Source organism: Macaca fascicularis, chromosome 10 (assembly GCF_037993035.2).
Source record: "Macaca fascicularis isolate 582-1 chromosome 10, T2T-MFA8v1.1".
Classification (NCBI taxonomy): Eukaryota; Metazoa; Chordata; class Mammalia; order Primates; family Cercopithecidae; genus Macaca; species Macaca fascicularis.
This window is the reverse complement of record NC_088384.1, coordinates 83,292,288-83,313,656: the sequence shown is the minus strand read 5'-3', so window position 1 is coordinate 83,313,656 and position 21,369 is coordinate 83,292,288. Positions and strand designations below refer to the sequence as shown.

Genomic DNA, 21,369 nt, shown 5'->3' with positions numbered 1-21,369 from the left:
TAGTGAGCCAAGATTGCTCCACTGCACTCCACCCTGGGCAACAGAGTGAGACTCTATCTTAAAAAAAAAAAAAAAAAAAAAAGAAAATAAGAGATTAAATATCTGTACTGGGCAAGCTAAGAGAGAGGAAACAGGCAAGTGACAGAAAATGGTATGGTAGAAAGATAGAGAGGTTTGCAGTCAGCAAATCTGGATGCTTGCTCCCAGGATGTCACTGTCTAAATGTCAGAGCTTCATCTATACTTCAATTTTCTCATCTTTCAAATGGTATGACTGTCCTATCGATCAACTTTAAGGAATTCCTGAAAGGATAAAATGAGATAGCAGATAACGAAGTGTCTGAAAACTCTAAGAGGACAAAACTATTAAGGCTTTAGTGTGTGTGTGGCGGGGGGGGGGAAGGGAATGACATTAAATCAAAGTAGTAAATAACGGCCAGGCGTGGTGGCTCACGCCTGTAATCCCAGCAGTTTGGGAGGCCAATGCGGGCGGATCACCTGAGGTCAGGAGTTCGAGACCAACCTGACCAACATGGAGAAATCCCGTCTCTACTAAAAATACAAAAATTAGCCGGGCGCGGTGGCAGGCGCCTGTAATCCCAGCTACTCGGTAGGCTGAGACATGAGAATAGCTTGGCGCGGTGGCGGGCGCCGATAATCCCAGCTACTTGGGAGGCTGAGACATGAGAACAGCTTGAACCCGGGAGGCAGAAGTTGCAGTGAGCTGAGATCACGCCATTGCACTCCAGCCTGGACAAAAGAATGAGGCTCTGCCTAAAAAAAAAAAAAAAAAAACAAAAGAAAAGAAAGTGGCCGGGCGCGGTGGCTCAAGCCTGTAATCCCAGCACTTTGGGAGGCCGAGGCAGGTGGGTCACGAGGTCAGGAGATCCAGACCATCCTGGCTAACACGGTGAAACCCCGTCTCTACTAAAAATACAAAAAAATTAGCCAGCCGTGGTGGCGGGCGCCTGTAGTCCCAGCTGCTCGGGAGGCTGAGGCAGGAGAATGGCGTGAACCTGGGAAGCGGAGCTTGCAGTGAGCCGAGATCGCACTCCAGCCTGGGGGACAGAGCAAGACTCTGCCTCAAAATAAATAAATAAATAAAGTAGTAAATAACATAAAAGAAGCCTTGACAAAAATAATGTCTCTGGAGAGGATTCCACCAAACCAAGTACCCCTTCCACAGGGAGCTCTTCTGCACTCACTGAGAAGCTTTCTATCAGGTGGCCTGCCAACCTGGCCTCCAGACGCAGGAACTAGAAACCTTGTCTGGCCAAAGGCAGCCAATAATACAGGCTGGGTAGGAGTGAGGCCAGCGGTGTGGGAATGTTGCTCTGCAAGGTCCTCGAAATTGGTACAATTCTTGTAGCATTCTGAACAAAGACTCAGACACACACAGCAGTAGAGGTAGCACTGTCATCAGAGGGAAGAGACATCTGCCTTGGTGCTGCTGGCGGCTGGATGTTGAGAATTTTGTGAGTCCTCACTACCCAGCAGGGCCTTTTAATAAACCCCAATTACCAGAGGGATCTAGGCTGGTAGAAGATACGTTGATGCAGCATATATTTTAGGAATTTTTCTCCCTTTGTTTTAGTAAATAAAATGGCTTTGCTACAATTGATATGTTGGACCAACAATTTAAGTAGATGGTAGATTATTCCAAGATGTTAATCCTGATCTAGTAATACATTAGTTTTTACAAAATTTTCATCATAATGTATTTTCAGCAGGAGTATTAATCTTTTAATTTATAAAAGGCTACATATTCATCATCTTAGTAATATGCATTCTTTGCTATTGAAGTCTTACACATGTAAGTTATTTAGTAATTGCTCCTCGTGGGAGTAAAGAGGAGAAATAGAACATACAGCACACTGTTGTATCTTACTTGGCATTTCCAACTTCATTCACGTGAAAACCTTTTTTTCCCCTTATGTAAATTCAGTTCTTGAAATCTCTAGCCTCAGCCTAAATTTCAAATCACCCAGTCAGTTTATTAAAACCAAACCCAAACAAACAAACAAAAAAGACAAGAAGATTTGAGTATTTTATCAGCAATCTTAGAACAAAGAAGTTCTAAGAGGGACAGATTACTTGAGATTTGGATGCCTACAGGACCTGAGTTTAACACAATACACCACAGCTAAATGGGGCTGCAGTAGCATTCCTCAAAGCATGCTTGGTAGCCACATTTTTCTTAGATCAGTTCCTATTCCCTGGACAATACCATATCATCTTCCCAGGAGTCAGTATTCTAGTTTTGCTTCAAAAATTCTCAGAAGTGCCAGGCACGGTGGCTCACGCCTGTAATCCCAGCACATTGGGAGGCTGAGGCGGGCAGATCACGAGGTCAGGAGATCAAGACCATCCTAGCCAATATGGTGAAACCCTGTCTCTATAAAAATACAAAAATTAGCTGGGCGTGGTGACGCATGCCTGTAATCTCAGCTACTCGGGAGGCTGAGGCAGGGGAATCCCTTGAACCATGGAGTCAGAGGTTGCAGTAAGCCAAGATCACGCCACTGCACTCCAGCCTGGCGACAAAAAAAAAAAAGAAAGAATACAAAATGTAACATGTGGCTGCGTGTGGTGGCTCACGCCTGTAACCACAGCACTTTGGGAGGCCCAGGCGGGTAGATCACGAGGTCAGGAGTTTGAGACCAGCCTGGCCAACATGGTGAAACCTATCTCTACTAAAAATACAAAAATTAGCCGGGCCTGGTGGCATGTGCCTGTAATCCCAGCTTCTCAGTAAACTGAGGCAGATTAGGTTCAACCCCAGAGGCGGAGGTTGCAGTGAGCTGAGATGGCGCCATTGCACTCCAGCCTGGGACACAGAGAGACTCCATCTCAAAGGAAAAAAAAATTGCTCAGAAAGGGGCCTGGGTGCAGTGGTATATGCCTGCAACCCCAATACTTTGGGAGGCTGAGGGGGGAGGACTGCTCGAGGCCAGGGGTTTGAGACCAGCCTGGGAGACATAGGGAGACCCCACCTCTACAAATAAAAATAAAAATTAAAAAATTAGGTGGGCATGGTGGCACATGCCTGTAGTACTAGTTACTCTGGAGGCTAAGATGGGAGGATCACTTGAGCCCAGGAATTCAAGGTTACAGCGAGCTATGATACTGCCACTACGCTCCAGCCTGGGTGACAAAGTAAGACTATCTCTAAAAAAGAAAGCTTTTGGCATATTAGAAGGAACTAACTTCTTTGTTCTTTATTGAGTATCTTTATGACCACATGAAACACCTTCTGCAAAATCTTTTTTTGAGTGGGTGGATGTGAGGAAAGATTAAAAAATTTAAAAACATGTCACTGATCAGTAGAAAGACCTAAGCTTTCTGATCTAATGGATATGCTGGGTTCTAGAGAGAATTATTTTAAAAATAAGACCTATATTTAGACAGATCCTAGTAAAATTTCTGAATTCTATGATAGAAAAACTGTGACAAGTTTCAAAAAAAAAAAAAAAGTTGTTACAATGGAAAGCATATAGATTTGAGATTTATCTTAGGCCATGAGTATTAGAGTGGGCTTATGGAGTCAGAAAGCCAGGGGTTTAACCATGGATTTGCCAGTAATTTGGGGCTTGTTACTTATCTTTTCTGTCTCAGTTTCCTCATCTGATAAGACAGAATAATACTAGTAACTATTTCATAAAGTTTTAAAGGAATTAAATGATTCCACACACGAAAAGCACTTAGAACAGCACCTGGGCACATACTGGGTACTTGAGAAATGTTAGTTTTCATTATTAACTAAAATACAACAATAAAAGATAATGGAATCACTGTCTGTATCTCCATTAAAAGACAGTCAGGTAGACTTCTGACTCCAGAAAGATGGCATACACATGCATTTCCCTATTTATCCAGCTAAATGTAACTAAAAAACATGGACATTAAGTTGGACAGAAGGTAGCACACTAACTAGGGGCCTGGGGACCCAAGGAATAGCATGGTAATGAGTTCTCTGGGCTTTGTATTTGTCTCCTGTATCCCAGACTTAGAGCTGGCAAAGTTGGCAAACCAGAATGCCAACAGATGAAGACAGAAAAAAAAAAAGCCCCAATGAACCTGTTCTCTCTAGCCAAAGAATCACAAAAGGAGTAGTCTAACAAGACTGAAAGCTTTTAAACAAGAATTGCCCTACTTCAGCTAAACAACCCAGAAAAAACTATGGCCACACCCCTACGGACATGCCAGCAAAGGCTGAAGGCAGAGCCTAGATTTTCACTCTTGCCAGGATGTAACAAGATGCCCCCAGCCATTTTGCTGGGATAGTGTTAGAAAAGGCCAAGTAGGAAGCTGGATTTTTTTTGTTGTTGTTGTTTGTTTGTTTTCTTTTTGCTTGTTTGAGACGGAGTCTTGCTCTGTCGCCAGGCTGGAGTGCAGTGGTGTGATCTCGGCTCACTGCAACCTCCACCTCCCGGGTTCAAGCGATTCTCCTGCCTCAGCCTCCCGAGTAGCTGGGACTACAGGCGCCCACCCCCACGCTCAGCTAATTTTTATATTTTTAGTAGAGACCGAGTTTCACCATGTTGGCCAGCTGGAATTTTTACCCAACATGGTGAAAATGAGGCTCCACCTCAGTGATATCAGTGGAGACTACATGTGGACCCTGACTTCTACCCCTATCCAGCAGTAACAAAGTGTCCTCACTGGGGTGATGACAGAGGAGATCTAGTGAAGAATCAGGATTTTACCACCACCAACTGGCAACAAGCACTCCTACCTGTCCCAGCCAAAGAGGTATCAGTGAAAGCCTAGTTGAGAGCTGGAACTCCATTCCTGCCCTGTCCTTGCCCCCCAGGTCAATAGAGGCTGAGTAGGGAAGCTGGACTTCTACCTTTACCTGGCATTAATGAAGCAGCATTACAACCCACCGTTTCACTGACACCCACTGGTGTCAGAGGAAGCCAGTTAACACAGAAGGTTTAAATAAAATCCAGAGTCTCATAAGATAATACACAAAATGTCCAGGTTCCAACTAAAAATTACTCATCATATCAACACTAGGAAGATCATAAATCAAATGAGAAATGACAATTAACAGATGTTAATGCCAATGACAAAAATGTTAAAATTATCTGATGAAGATTTTAAAGCAGCCATCATCAAAATGTTTAAGCAAGCATTTATGAACATGCTTGAAACAAGTGAAAACACTGAAAATCTCAGCAAAGAAACAGAAGATATAAAAAGGAACACAATAGAAATTATAGAACTGAAAAACACAACAATTGAAATAAAAAAACTAAAACTAAGCGATGGGCCCAACAGCAGAACGGAGAAGAAAGGGGAAAGCATAAGTGAACCAGGGCTGGGCACGGTGGCTGATGCCTGTAATCCCAGCACTTTGGGAGGCCAACGTGTGTGGATCACTTGAGGTCAGGAGTTTGAGACCAGCCTGGCAAACATGGTGAAACTCTGTCTCTACTAAAAATACAAAAATTATCCAGGCATGGTGGTGGGCACCTGTAATCCCAGCTACTCGGGAAGCTGAGGAATCTGTACATAAATGTACAGATTTAAGAAGCTGAACAAACTCCAAAGAGAATAAACCCAAAGAAATCTACAACAAGACACATCATAGTCAAACTTCTGAAAACTAACAACAACAACAACAAAATCTTTTTTTTTCTTTGCAGAGGTAATTGAGTTAAAAGAACAATAAAAATCTTGAAAGCAACTAAGGAGATACCATTGGGGGAAATAATATGAAAGCAGAGATTTCTCATCAGAAACAATGGAGGCCAAAAGGAAGGAACACATTTTTCAAGTGCTGAAAGAAAAGAGCCTTCAACCCAAAATCCTACATCCAGCAAAAATACCCTTCAGGAATGAAACAGGAAATCAAGACAGCCTTGCATGAAGGAAAACAAAGGGAATTTGTTGCTAGCAGATCTACTCTTAAAGAGTGACTAAAGGAAGCTGTCTTAACAGAAAGGAAATAAGAAAAGGAACCTTGGAACATCAAGAAGGAAGAAACAACATGGTAAACAAATATAAGGGTAAATACCATAAACTTCCTTCTCTTGAGTTTTCTAAATCACATTCAATGGTTGAAGAAAACTTATAATTCTCCAACCCGGTTCTAAATGTATTCAGAGGAAATATTTAAGATGAGCATATTAAAAATAAGGGAGGATAAAGGGACATAAAAAGAGGTAAGATTTCTAGCCTGAACTGGTAAAGTATACTAGTAGACTGCATATATAATATAATGCCTACAGCATTCAGTAAGAAAACTATACAAAGACATACACTCGAAACACTACAAAAAATCAAAAAGAACTTCAAAAAATTATTCAAGTAACAGAAATAAAAAACAATGAAAACAAACAGAAAACAAAGTTTAAAATGGCAAGCTTAAGTATAAATGGTTTAAATACGCCAATTAAAACACAGAGATTGACAGAATGAATTAAAAAACATCACCCAATAATATGCTGTCTACATGAAACTCACTTTAAAAATAATGATACATGCACATTGAAAAGGACAGAAAAAGATATGTAATGCAAGCATTAATCAAAAGAAAGCAGGAGTGGCTATATAAACATCAAAGCAGACTTCAGAGCAAATAAAATTACCAGAGAGAGAAAGAAACATTACATAATGATAAAATGGTCAACCCATGAAAAATACATAGCAATCCTAAATGTGCATGCACAAAACAACAGAGCTGCAAAACTTGTGAAGTAAAAACTGACTGAACTGAAAGGAGATATAAACAAATCTATAATTATACTCAAAGACTTCAAAACCATCTCTCAACAACTGATGAAACAACTAGAAAACCAGCAAGGATAAAGAAAAATTCAAAAACACAATTAGACAACAGGATCTAATCAAAATTTATAGAGCACTCTACCGAGCAACAGCAAAATATACATTATTTTCAAATACCCATGGCACCTACACCAGGACAGACCACATCCCTAGTCATAAAACAAATCTCAAACAAACTTTCAAAAATCAAAGTCATATAGAGTGTGTAACTGGACATAGTTGAATCAAACTAGACATTTATAACAGAAAGGTAGCAAGAAAATATTCAAACACTTAGAAACTAATCAACACACTTTTAACTAATCTATAAGTTAAAAAGAGGTCTTAAAAGAAATTTTAAAAAATACACTGAATTGATTGAAAGTGAAAATACAGGCTGGGTGTGGTGGCTCACGCCTGTAATCCCAGCATTTTGGGAGGCCGAGGCAGGCAGATCACCTGAGGTCAGGAGTTCAAGACCAGACTGGCCAGGCCGGGCGCAGTGGCTCAAGCCTGTAATCCCAGCACTTTGGGAGGCCGAGACAGGCGGATCACAAGGTCAGGAGATCGAGACCATCCTGGTTAACACAGTGAAACCCCGTCTCTACTAAAAAATACAAAAAACTAGCCGGGCGAGGTGGCGCGCGCCTGTAGTCCCAGCTGCTCGGGAGGCTGAGGCAGGAGAATGGCATAAACCCAGGAGGTGGAGCTTGCAGTGAGCTGAGATTTGGCCACTGCACTCCAGCCTGGGCGACAGAGCAAGACTCCGTCTCAAAAAAAAAAAAAAAAAAAAAAAAAAAAAAAAGACCAGACTGGCCAACATGGTGAAACCCCATCTCTACTAAAAATACAAAAAAATTAGCTGGGCGTGGTGGCACGCACCTGTAGTTCCAGTTACTCAGGAGGCTGAGGCATGAGGATCGCTTGAACCCTGGCGGCGGAGATTGCAGTGAGCCGACATTGCACTGCTGTACTCCAACCTGGACAACAGAGCAAGACTCCGTCTCAGTTAAAAAAAAAAGGGGGGGGGGGCGGGGAGCCGGCACAATGGCTTACACCTGTAATCCCAGCACTTTGGGAGGTCGAGGCGGGTGGTTCACCTGAGGTCAGGAGTTTGAGACCAGCCTAGCCAACATGGTGAAACCCCGTCTCTACTAAAAACACAAAAATTAGCTAGGTGTGGTGGCAGGTGCCTGTAATCCCAGCTACTTGGAAGGCTGAGGCAGAGGAATTGATTGAACACTGGAGGTGGAGGTTGCAGTGAGCTGAGATCATGCCATGGCACTCCAGCCTGGGTGACATGCACAAAACTCCGTCTCAAAATAAAAAAAAAGAAAATGAAAATACAACACATCAAAATTTGAGAGACATAGGTAAAGCAGTGCTGAGTGGGTAATTCATAGCACTAAATGCACACATAAGAAAATAAGAAAATCTCAAATCAATAATCTAAACTCCTACATCAAGAATCTAGAAAAAGGGCAAGTTAATCAGGAAAAAAGAAATAGTAAATAACAGAAACCAATTAAATTGAGAAACAGGAAAACAACAGAGAAAAATCAATGAAACAAAAACCTGAGTCTGTTCTTTGAAATGATCAATAACACTGACAAATCTCTAGGAAGAATGACAAAAAAAAAAAAAGAGAGAGAGAGAAGACACAAATTACCTATATCAACAATTAAATAGGAGAGATCACTATAGACACTGCAGACATCAAAAGGATAAGAAGGGTATACACACATACAGACATAAATTTAGTAATATAAATAAAACAGACCAATTCCTCAAAAAACACAAACTACAAAAACTCACCCGATATAAGATAGATAATGTGAACAGTTTTATAACTATCTAAGAAACTGAATTAGTCATTTAAAAATTCACAAAAAAGAAAGCTCCAGGCCAAGATGCTTTTACCAGAGAATTCTACCAAAGGTTGAAGTAAGAATGAGCACAAATCCTTGACAATCTTTTGCAGAGAATGGGAGGGAACATTTCTCAAAGCATTTTTTGAAGCCAATGTGATCTTGATATCAAAACCAGATAAAGACAGTATCTGGCAAATACAGACACAAAAATTCTTAACAAAATATTAGCAAGTAGAATTTGGCAATATGTAAATAGTTTTACAACACCATGACCAAGTAAGGTTTATTCAAGAGATTCAGGGCTGGCTTAATATTTAAAAAAAAAAAAAAAAAAAAAAAAAAAAAAAAAAACTCAAAGTAATCTACCCATATTAAATGGCTAAAGAAGAAAAATCACATGGTCATATTAACTGATTTAAAAAAAACACATTTCACAAACATCAGCAAACAGAAATGAAAAAACTCCCAGAAATAGAAATGGAAGAGAACTTCTTCAACATGTTAAAAACCATCTACAAAAAACAAACCAGCAAAAACCAACCAAACAATAACAACAAAAACTGTACAGCTAATATTATTCTTAATTGTGAAAGACTGAATACTTACCCCCCTAAGACCGGGAACAAGGCAGGATATCTGCTCTCACCACTCTTATTCAACATAGTGCTGGAAGTTCTAGCCAGTGCAATAAGGTAGAAAAGGGAATAAAAGGCATACACATCAGAAAGGAAGAAATTAAACCGCGCCTATTTGCCAACATCAACATCTACAACAACAAAATCCCAAAGAATCTTCAAAAAAATTTCTAAAACTAATAAATGAGTTCAGCAAGGTTGCAGGATACCAGATACACATATAAAAATCAACTGTATTTTTATAAATTAGCAACGAACATATGAACACTGAAATTATAAATACAATGACATTTACCATTGTTCAAAAAAAATACAAGGAATTAAATTTAATAAGACATTAGATATGTACAGGACTTATATGCTAAAAATGACAAAACGCTGATTAAAGGAGTCAAGTAAGATCTAAATAAATGCAGAGACATACTGTGTTCATGGATCTGAAGACTCAGCATAGGAAAGATATTCTCTCCAAATTGATATATAGGTTTAACATAATTCCTATCAAAATCCCAGCAATTTTTCTTGTAGACATAGACAAGTTTAACAAATGTAGACAGAAAGAAAGACAAGGAAATAAAATAGCTAAAGCAATTTTGAAAAAAGAAGACTAAAGGGAGAGGAATCAGTCTATTCAATGTAAGGACTCATAGCCTAATAAAGACACTGATTGGTTTTGGCAAAAGGACAGACACATGGGTCAATGGAACAAAATGAAGAACCCAGAAATAGACCTACACAAATAAGCCCAAATGATTTTTGAGAAATGTGCAATCCTTTCTCAATAGAGAGACTATATAGTCTTTTCAACAATTAGTGCTGGAACAATGGGACATCCACAGGCAAAAAAAACTGAATCTTGATCTTAACCTCACACACAAAAAACAACTCAAAATAGATCCTGTACTTAAACTTAAAATGCAAAACAATGATATAGTTACAAAAAACCTAAGAGAAGATATTTGGAATCTAGGATTAGGCAAAAAGTTCCAGACTTGACACCAAAAGCAAAGAGTATAAAAGGAAAAATAGATACATTGGACTTCATTGAAATGAAATTTTTTTTTGCCTTGAAAGACTCTGGCAAAGAAGCAAAAGACCAGGAAAAATATATTTGCAAACCATACACCTGACAAAGGGCTAATATCTAAACACAAAACTCAATAGTAAAAAACCAACCAATTATGGATTGAATTGTGTTCTCAAAAAGATATGGTGAAGGTGTAACTCCCAGTACCTTTGAATTTGACTTTATTTGAAAATAGGGGTGTTGAAGATGTAATTAAGAAGTTAAAGTTACACTAGAATAATCCAATACGATTGGTGTCTTTATAAGAAGAGGAAAAGAGACAGAGAGATATAGGAGGAGAGAATGCTGTGTGATATTATAAGAAGCAGAGACTGAAGGATTGCTGGCTGTCATCAGCAGTTTGAAGAAAGGCATGAACAAATCCTTTCTCAGAGCCCTCAGACAGAACAACCTTGCTATTTATTTATTTATTTATTTATTTATTTTTTGCAAGTGATTCTCCTGCCTCAGCCTCCCTAGTAGCTGGGACTACAGGAGCGCACCACTATGCTCTGTTAATTTTTGTATTTTTAGTGGAGACGGGGTTTCACCATGTTGGTCAGGCTGGTCTTGAACTTCTAGACTCAAGTGATCTGCCTACCTTGGCTTCCCAAAGTGTTGGGATCACAGGTGTGAGCCACTGTGCCCGGCCACCAACATCTTGATTTCAGACTTCTAAACCCCAGAATTGTGAGACAATAGATTTTCTGTTGTTTTAACCCACCCAGTTTATGGCACTTTGTTAAGGCAGCCCTAGGAAACAATTCAATTAGAAAATGGGCAAAAGAGATATTTCACCAAAAGGAATATACAGATGGTAAATAAGTACACAAACGTATGTTCAAAATCATTAGCTATTCGGGAAATAGAATGTAAAGCCACAATGAGAAATTACTAAATTATACCTATCAGAATGGCTAAAGTAAAAAGTTGTAACACCACCAAATGCTGGCAAGAATGCAGAGAAACTAGAGCATTTTATCTTGGTGGTGGTAATATAATATGGTATAGCCACCCTGGAAAATAGTTTATCAGTTTCTTGTAAAATTAAACATGCAACTGCCATACAACTCAGCAGTTGCACTCCTGGGTATTTATTCCAGGAAAGTGAAGACCTATGTTCACATACAAACCTCAACACAAATGTTCATGGCAGCTCTATCTGTAATGGTCTAAAATTAGAAACAACCCAAATATCATTCAATGGGTGAATGATTAAACAAACTTGGGTATGCACATCATCAAATGCCACTCAGCAATAAAAAGAAACAAACTACGGATAGATGCAATAATCAGAATCACTTTCTAGATAATTATGGTGAATGAAAAAAGCCAATCCCAAAAGGTTACATACTGTATAAGTACACTTATCTTGATGTACTATAAGAAATCCCTGATGTGATGGAAACCTTCTGTATGTTGACTGTATCAAAATTAATATCCTGGTTATGATATTATACTATAGTTTTACAAGATGTTATCATTACAGGAAATTGTGAAAAGAGTACATAGGATCTTTCTGTACTGTTTATTATAGCTGTATGTGAGTCTACAGTTATCTCAAAATAAAAATTTTAATTAAAAAATATACAATGGAGCAACATCTATACAGGTCTGATGGAAAAGAACTATGATGCTAGAACTGTATATCCAGCCAAACTATCATTTGTATAGAAAAAAAAAGAAAGAAAGAAGGAAAAAGACATTTTTAGACACATAAGTACACTTCTTTCTCTCTATATAGGTATGTAATCATTCCACTAATTAAAACCCCCCACAGTAATCTAGATTAAGGCTTCAGATTATGTCAGCAAAGCATGGAAGATGAATGGGGAGAAGAAAGTTAAGTTGTGCTAATAGTTTTATTTTGAAAAGTTATAACTACTTAATTTAAAAAGTTGTTACAGAAGTATAAATCTAAATATGTATTTTAAAATGTAGGGAGCCACAAATAGTACATGTAATTTTCATAACTAGCAGAGAGGAAAAAGCAGCAAAGAAATCTGGATAATTTCAGCAAAATATAGGGTAAAAAGGGGAGGAAGGGGAGTCATAAGAAAGCAAATGATAGAAATATAAAATAAAACGGTAGGAACAAAATGAAAACTCAATCATGAGAAAAATAAGTGGTTTAAATCCTCCTATTTAAAAAGGCTCTAGCTCCCACCATTTGGCACACACACAAAAACCCCAGAAAGACTCTAGGATGAAGAGAAGTCGGTTAATGGGTACAAAAATACAGTCAGGTACAAAGAATAAGTTCTAGTATTTTATAGTGCAATAGGGAAACTGTAGTTAATACTTTGTTGTATTCCAAACACTATGAAATGAATAAAACTAGATTTTTTTTTTTTTTTTGAGATGGAGTCTCACTCTCTCGCCCAGGCTAGAGTGCAGTGGTGCCATCTCGGCTCACTGCAACCTCAGCATCCTGAGTAGCTGGGATTACAGGTGTGCGCCACCACACCCAGCTAATTTTTGTATTTTATCTATATATAGTGTGTGTGTATGTATAAATAACTTTGTGTCTTAACAAAGAAAACACCTTTTCAAATGAATCTGGAACATCTACATTTAGATAAATTATTTATTATGCCATAGGAACAGTCCAAAGAACAGAGCTCTTAGAGTCCACAATATGTGACTACAATGTGTAAAATTAACTCAATAAAAAGATAAACAAAAGGAAACTACTTATAAATTTAAAAAATAATCTTTAAAATGACTTTAGGCCGGGTGTGGTGGCTCATAGCTGTAATCTCAGTGCAGCACTTTGGGAGGCCAAGGTGGGCAGATCACCTGAGGTCAGGAGTTCGAGACCAGCATGGCCAACATGGTGAAACCCCGTCTCTACTAAAAATACAAAAATTAGCCAGGTGTGGTGGTGGGTGCCTGTAATCCCAGCTACTCAGGAGGCTGAGACAGGAGAATCCCTTGAATCCAGGAAGCGGATGTTGCAGTGAACAGAGATTGTGCCATTGCACTCCAATCTAGGTGACAAGAGTGAAACTCCACCTCAAAAAAATAAAATAAAATAAAATAACTTCTGTCTAGTAAGTAACTAAAACAAATCACAGACCATTTGAAAGTTAATCACATTGTGGGAAAAAAGTCTCATACTGAGAGAAAAATCCATAACCTTCAACGTGGGAAAAATATTCTTACAGGCTACTGTGTAGGTGTGGAAGTGTAACTGATTGTATTATCAATCTAAAAAATAATAATGAAAATAAATGGACACAAGAATTCAATTCTGGAAAGTAGAAAAAGAACAAATCAAACAAAATAAGCCAGAAGAAGGAATTAATAAAGGTCAAACAAAAATGTATGAATTAAAACAAAACAATGAAAGGAATTGAAATCAACTAACCAAAACACTAAGAATGAGACAGATAAAAAATATTCTTTTTTTTTTTTTTTTGAGACGGAGTCTCGCTGTGTCTCCCAGGCTGGAGTGCAGTGGCGTGATCTCGGCTCACTGCAAGCTCCGCCTCCCGGGTTCACGCCATTCTCCCGCCTCAGCCTCCCAAGTAGCTGAGACTACAGGCGCCCGCCACCACGCCCGGCTAGTTTTTTGTATTTTTAGTAGAGACGGGGTTTCACCATGTTAGCCAGGATAGTCTCGATCTCCTGACCTCGTGATCCACCCGCCTCGGCCTCCCAAAGTGCTGGGATTACAGGCTTGAGCCACCGCGCCCGGCCTATAAAAAATATTCTTATGCAGAGATTTAAAAACATCCATGAGATAATTTGAGTACTAGTTTTAAAATCTAGAATAGACTTTATAGGAATATAACCAAAACTGGCTCAAGAAGAAAACTTGAAAATATAGAAATATCTTCACAAAAAAGGCTTCAGACCCTAATGGCAATGAAGGTAGAAATCGCCAAACTTGCATAGATAAGCAGTCTGCTATGTACAGTAGTCCCTGCTTATCGACGGTGGATATGTTCAGAGACCCCCACTGGATGCCTGAAAACCTGGATAGTACTGAGCCCTATGTTTTTTTGAACTGATAACCAAGACCCTAATGGGCAGGTAGTGTACACAGCATGTAGACACTGGGCACAGGATGATCCACGTCCTAGATGAGATGCAGTGAGCACAACAGCTTGAGATTTCATTACACTATTCAGAATGGTGAACAATCTAAAACTTACAAATTGTTTTGGGAATTTTCCATTTAATATTTTCAGACTACAGTTGACCATAGGTAACTGAAACTGCAGAAAGCGAAACTGAAAATAAGGGGGAACTACTGTAAACTGATCCAGAGTATAGAAAAAAATGATGGAAAGCATCCCAACTCATTTAAAGGTGTAAGCATAATCTGGAAACTAAAACCAAAACTTTACAGCACAGTTCATAAACCCAAGGCCTCTGGACTGAATCTGGCCTGAAAAAGTACTTTGGCCTATACAAAGTTTTAAAGATTAAGATAATTTAGATTTGGGAGATTTAACATAAAATTAGCAATTTCCAGCTCTATACAGAAAAAGGTCAGATCTAATAACCCTGGGCTCCATTCTTGCACCGCAAAAACAGCCTGGAGCTGAGTGGCCTCTGCTCCCAGGCTGCCATGTTGCGCAATGTGTGTGTGTGTGTGTGTGTGTGTGTGTTGGGGGGGTGTGCGGTGCTGAATGCTCATGGGTTACAGTGTAAGTGCGCAATGTGTGTGTGTGTGTGTGTGTGTGTGTGTGTGTGTGTGTGTGTTGGGGGGGTGTGCAGTGCTGAATGCTCATGGGTTACAGTGTAAGTGCGCAATGTGTGTGTGTGTGTGTGTGTGTGTGTGTGTGTGTTGGGGGGGTGTGCGGTGCTGAATGCTCACGGGTTACAGTGTAAGTGTGCCTGGCCCTATGTCAACAGAATCGCCATTTGTCACCATTTCTACCACTCCTTATCACTTCCTAATTCTGGACCAAATGCAGGTTGCCATTTGTGCTTAGGCTGTTATTTTCCTCAATGTAAATATTTCTACCTCTATCAAAAAAACAAAATAAAATAAATTGATGGATTCATGATTTTGCTTTCTACCAAGTGTATTTGGCTGATTCAATTTCTTGCCTGGCTTCTGTTGGCACTGAGTTTGTGCCCCTGCTTTACGATTTCTATCTTTGGTTTCCCCACATCAGATGACAGAAATACCCACTTATATTCTCTTTCATTTGCGTAGTTTTGTACCTTAAATTTAAATGTTTAATCCATCTTGAACTTATGGCATGGAAAAAAAAACCTAAAATGGTTTTTCCAATTTAGTCAACTATTCCAACAGCATTTATAAAATTCTTTCTCCACTGTCTTAAAGTTCTACCTTTTTCAGAGTCACTTTTTTTTTTTTTTTGAGACAGAGTCCTGCTCTGTCTTCAGGCTAGAGTGCAGTGGCGCCATCTCAGCTCACTGCAACCTCCACCTCCCGGGTTCAACTGATTCTCCTGCCCCAGCTTCCCCAGTAGCTGGGACTACAGGCATGTGCCACCACACCCAACTAATTTTTTTGTATTTTTACATACATACATTACATATAAATTAGCATACCACTAATTCATATATGCTAGGGCAATATTTTCATCATTATTCTTCCTCTTTAATATTTTCAAGGCTATTCTTATAAAATCTTTTTTTCAGCTAAACAAGTCTTTTTTTTTTTTTTTTTTGAGACGGAGTCTCGCTCTGTCACCCAGGCTGGAGTGCAGTGGCCAGATCTCAGCTCACTGCAAGCTCCGCCTCCCGGGTTTACGCCATTCTCCTGCCTCAGCCTCCCGAGTAGCTGGGACTACAGGCGCCTGCCACCTCGCCCGGCTAAGTTTTTGTATTTTTAGTAGAGATGGGGTTTCACTGTGTTAGCCAGGATGGTCTCGATCTCCTGACCTCGTGATCCGCCCGTCTCGGCCTCCCAAAGTGCTGGGATTACAGGCTTGAGCCACCGCGCCCGGCCTAAACAAGTCTTTAAAATATTCTATTGGGCCGGGCACAGTTACTCATGCCTGTAATCCCAGCACTTGGGGAGGCAGAGGTGGGCAGATCACTTGAGCTCAGGCATTCAAGATCAGCCCGGACGACAGGTAAAACCCCGTCTCTACGAAAAATATAAAAATTAGCTTGGCATGGTGGTGCATGTCTATGGTCCCAGCTACTTAGCGGGCTGAGGTGGGAGGATCACCTGAGCCCAGGAGCAGTGAGCCCTAATTGTACCACTGCACTCCAGCCTGGGCAACAGGGTGAGACCCTGTCAGTCTCTCTCTCTCTCTCAATCAATCAATCAATCAATCAATCAATGCTATTGTGAAGCTAATTGAAAGTACATTAAATTTATTGCTTATTTTGGGGAGAATGGGTCTTGCTATAGTCTGAATATCTGTTCCCTCCCAAACTCATCTTGAAACCTAATAACCATTTTAACAGTATTAAGAGATAGAGGGCTGGGCGCGGTGGCTCACATCTGTAATCCCAGCATTTGGGAGGCTGAGGCAGGTGGATCATGAGGTCAGGAGTTCAAGACCAGCCTGGCCAATGTGGTGAAACCCCGTCTCTACTAAAGATACAAAAAAATTAGCCACGCGTGGTGGTGCGTGCCTGTAATCCCAGCTATTCGGGAGCCTGAGGCAAGAGAATTGCTTGAACCCGGGAGGCAGAAGTTGCAGTGAGCCTAGATGGTGCCATTTTGCGCACCAGCCTGGGCCAACAGGGTGAGACTCCATCTCAAAAAAAAAAAAAAGAGAGGTGGGAGCCTGCTGCAGTGGCTCACACCTATAATCCCAGCACTTTGGGAGGCCAAGGCAGAAGGATTCCTTGAGCCCAAGAGTCCCTGACTAGCCTGGGCAACATAGGGAGACCCTGTCTCTACAAAATTAAAAAAATCACTAGCCAGGTGTGGCGGCACATGCCTGTGGTCCCAGCTACTTGGGATGTTGAGGTGGAAGGACTGCTTAGGCCCAGGAGGTCAAGGCTGCAGTGAGCTGTGATTGTGCCGATGTACTCCATCCAGCCTGCGTGACAGAGTGAGACCCTGTCTCTACAAACAAAGTGAGACCTTTAATAGGTGATTAGGCTACGAGGGATCTGCCTTCATGAATGAATTAATGCCATTACCAAGGGAGTGGGTTCCTTATAAAAGGAAGAGTTCGGACCCCTTTTGTGTTTGTTTCTCCCTGTCTTTCCCTTTCTCTCATCTCTGACCTTCTGCAATGTGATGCCTTCCACCATGCTATGATGCAGCAGGTACCTTGCCAGATGCCAGTACCTTGTTGATTGTGAACTTCTTGGCTTCTAGAACTCTAAGAAATAAATTCCTGTTCATTATAAATTTCTCAGTCTGTAGTATTCTGTTATGGCAGCACAAATGGACTAAGGGAGGTCTTTACATCCAGGCACATGATTTGTTTTTTCATTTATTCTAGTTTTATTTTACTACTTTCAGTAGATTTGTATAGCTTATTCATACAGGTTTTGGACTTTAGTTTATCCCTAGTTACCATATATACATTTGCCTATACGTATTATAAATGGAATCTTTTTTCCTTTATATTTTCTAAACTGGTTATTCCTAGCATTTAAAGAAGCTACTTCTTTGTATATTTATTTTGCAGCCTAACCTAGAAAAAATTTTAGTGCAAGTGCAACTAACTGCCATATAAGTAAATCTTAATAAAGTACCCACAGAATACCCAGCTTGGAGCAGTGAGCTCTCCAAGAAAAACTAGCTGCGAAATATACACCAAGACAACTAAACAGAGTGACTTTCTGTGTAATCTTTTTATTTATATATCATCTAAAATAATTATAAAAATACATATCAGCCAGGCGTGGTGACTCACACCTGTAATCCCAGCACTCTGGGAGGCCAAGGCGGGCAGATCACCTGAGGTCAGGTGTTTGAGACCAGCCTGGCCAACATGGTGAAACCCTATCTCTACTAAAAATACAAAAATTAGCTGGGCATGGTGATGTGCACCTGTAGTCCCAGACACTTGGGAGGCTGAGGCAGGAGAATCACTTGAACCCAGGAGGTGGAGGTTGCAGTGAGCCGAGATTGCGCCACTGTACTCCAGCCTGGGTGACAGAGGAAGACTTGGTCTCAAGGAAAAAAAAAAAAAAGTGAAAAAGCCTGGGCACCGTGGCTCATGCCAGTAATCCCAGTGTTTTGGGAGGCTGGGGTAGCAGGGTAGCAGGACAACTTGAGCCTGGGCGTTTGATACCAGTCTGAGCAATATAGCAAGACCCAGGCAAGGTGGGGTACGCCTGTAGTCCTAGCTACTCAGGAGGCTAAGGTGGGAGGATTGCTTGAGCCCAGGAATTGGAGTCTGTGGTGAGCTATGACCAGATCATACCACTGTACTCCAGTCTTGGCAACAGGGCTAGACCCTATCTCTTCAAAAAAAAGAAAGAAAGCTTTTAGCAAATTAGAAATAACGCACTTCTTCATTGAGTACCTTTATGGCCTCTTGTGAGCTTTGGTTAGCAAGATTTTCCTGGGACCTAGTCATCCCTGGCAAGGCTGCATTTCTGGATATTTGAGGACCAGATACTGTAATGCAGCACCTCCGGTGGATATCCTGCACTGAGAGATTTTGAGCCTCAGCACCTAAGCTGGCCCTCCTGAATGATATCACTGCCTCACTTAAGGTGCTCCAGTCTCTACAACTCTTATTTCAAAGGTCTCCCTCTGTATTCCCAGTCTTTTATGATCTTTTATAATCTGTAAACTTAATTATTTGAAACAGATATCGGGGTTCCACCAGGGAAAAAGAGATCAGGGTTCAAACATCTTTTATCTTCAAAAGGCAGACAGCTAGGCAAGAAATTGGCTGGCGTTCCATAAATATTTTTCTAAGAGTATCTTCTCTCTATTGTTTAAAGTTTGAGGTTATCCTTGTTTTTTCATTCTTCAGAGGATAACTCTTCTTTCTTTCAAGTTTTTTTTTTCTTTCTTTCAAATCTCAGTATACACCAGAAGACTTCTTTCTAGTTTTAAGACACTGATAATTAGGTATCTGGGTATTCTGTCTTTAAGTACCAAATCTGGAAAGAAGTAACTCCGAAACCTCTCAGTCTTTAGGCAAAAGTCTATTTTTCTACAGTAACTTCTTTAATGTTTCCTTTTCTGGGGCTTCCTCTTATTTACACCCCTTCCCATTATTTAAAGGACAGTTGGGGGAACAACAACAAAAAACTATGTCTATTGGAATTGCCATAATCAATCTGTCTATTCCATCTATGTTTTAATCGGGATCTTTCCATTTAGCCTTAATTTTACTGACTACCTCATTATTTTGATTACTTTTTTATCAAAGGATGTTGTGATTTTAAAGTATGTTTCATTGCAGTGTTTTAGTTTTTTTTCACCTAATTCTAACCAGACGTATATATGTATGTATGTATGTATGTATGTATATATTTGTTTGTTTGAGAAATGGTCTCACTATGTTGCTTTGGCTGGACTTGAACTCCTGGGCTCCAGCAATCCTCCTGCTTCAGTCTCCAGAGTAGCTGGGCCTACAGATGTGTGGCACCATGCCTGACCAGTTCCTTTAATTTACTTATTTTTTTTCCCTGATCAGTTCCTTTTAATAGCCTTTGTGTTTTTTTATCCTTTCCAGCCCTGTTATTGAAAATTCCAATTTCTTCACAGTTTGGATTTTTTCTGTTTCTTCTGCTACCATTGTTTTCTCTGGGTTTGTGCACAGCTTTTCTCTTTGCTGCTGTTCCACAGTTCTAAAATCAAGCCTGAGGTGCTATCTTTAATTTGTTTACCATAATTGAAGTTTGTCTACTTGAATATTTTTAAAAATTTCAGATGTTTGTTATTTTGGTGAGTCTATTTTTACTCTGCCATATTCCCAGTAATTTTTTTTTTTTTTTTTGAGACGCAGTTTCGGTCTTGTTGCCCAGGCTGGAGTGCAATGGCGCGATCTCGGCTCTCTTCAACCTCTGCCTCCCGGGTTCAAGCGAATTCCTGCCTCAGCCTCCTGAGTAGCTGAGATTACAGGCATGTGCCACCACAGCCAGCTAATTTTGTATTTTTAGTAGAGACGGGGTTTCTCCTAGTAGAGGTCTGGTTTCTCCTCGAAGAGAGTTTGAGACTGGTCTTGAACTTCCGACCTCAGGCCCTGGCCTCCCAAAGTGCTGGGATTACAGGCGTGAGCCACCATGCCCGGCCATTTTCTCCATTTTTATGTAATGATGAAATCTATTTTCAATGTAAATCATTCTATCAGATCTTTATGAGACTTCACTTTGAGGGCAAAGAAGACTTTAACGTCTCATGCTCCCTTTTTTTTTTTTAACAATTAAAAAAAATTAAACAATTTTTTTTAAATAATTAAATCCATACCTTTTCACAGGTATGGATTTAATTATTTTCTTTCTTCCTTCCCTTTCCTCCTTCCTTCTGTTTCCTCCTTGCCTCCTTCCTTCCTTCTTTCCTCCCTCCCTCCTTGCTCTGTCGCTTGGATTGGGTGCAGTAGTGCAATCATACCTCACTGCAGCTTCGACCTCCTGAGCTCAAGGGATCCTCCTGCCTCAGCTTCCCGAGTGGCTGGGATTATGGGCACATGTCACCATACCCAGCTATTTTTTGAAATTATTTTTTGTAGAGGCGGGGTTTAACCATGTTGCCCCGGTTGGTCTTGAACTCCTGGCCTCAAGTGATCCTCCCTGCCTTGGCCTCCCAAAGTGTTGGGATCATAGGCATGAGCCACCATGCCAGCCCCTTTCTTCTTTTGTTTTTGTGCCATAGATTCAGTAGAACTCAAATTCCCTTCTGACATCTGTATCCCAGGCATGAGTGTGCATGCAGTGTAAATTTTTTTTTTTTTTTTTTTTTTTTTGAGACAGAGTCTCGCTCTGTTGCCTAGGCTAGAGTGCAGTGGCACAATCTTGGCTCACTGCAGCCCCAGCCTCCCAGGTTCAAGCAAATTTTCCTGCCTTAGCCTCCCGAGTAGCTGGGACTACAGGCGCGTGCCACCATGCTCAGCTAATTTTTTGTATTTTTAGTAGAGATGGGGTTTCACTGTGTTAGCCAGGAT

At 40.3% G+C, this 21,369-nt stretch overlaps 1 protein-coding gene across 7 annotated transcripts in view; it reads right to left on the bottom strand.

The window, feature by feature from the left end:
* RNF24 (ring finger protein 24) overlaps positions 1 to 21,369 on the bottom strand; it is a 93,181-nt gene that overhangs the window by 39,475 nt on the left and 32,337 nt on the right. For 4 of the 7 annotated variants that reach the window (XM_045362557.3, XM_015457826.4, XM_045362556.3 and 1 more), the window contains exon 2: positions 9,251 to 9,319. The exons of the other annotated variants lie outside the window; for them this stretch is intronic. In XM_045362557.3, coding sequence (XP_045218492.1) covers positions 9,251 to 9,306 — 56 coding nt within the window. In that variant the 5' untranslated portion in view covers positions 9,307 to 9,319. The remainder of the gene's footprint in view (positions 1 to 9,250; positions 9,320 to 21,369) is intronic. 7 annotated transcript variants of the gene reach the window in all.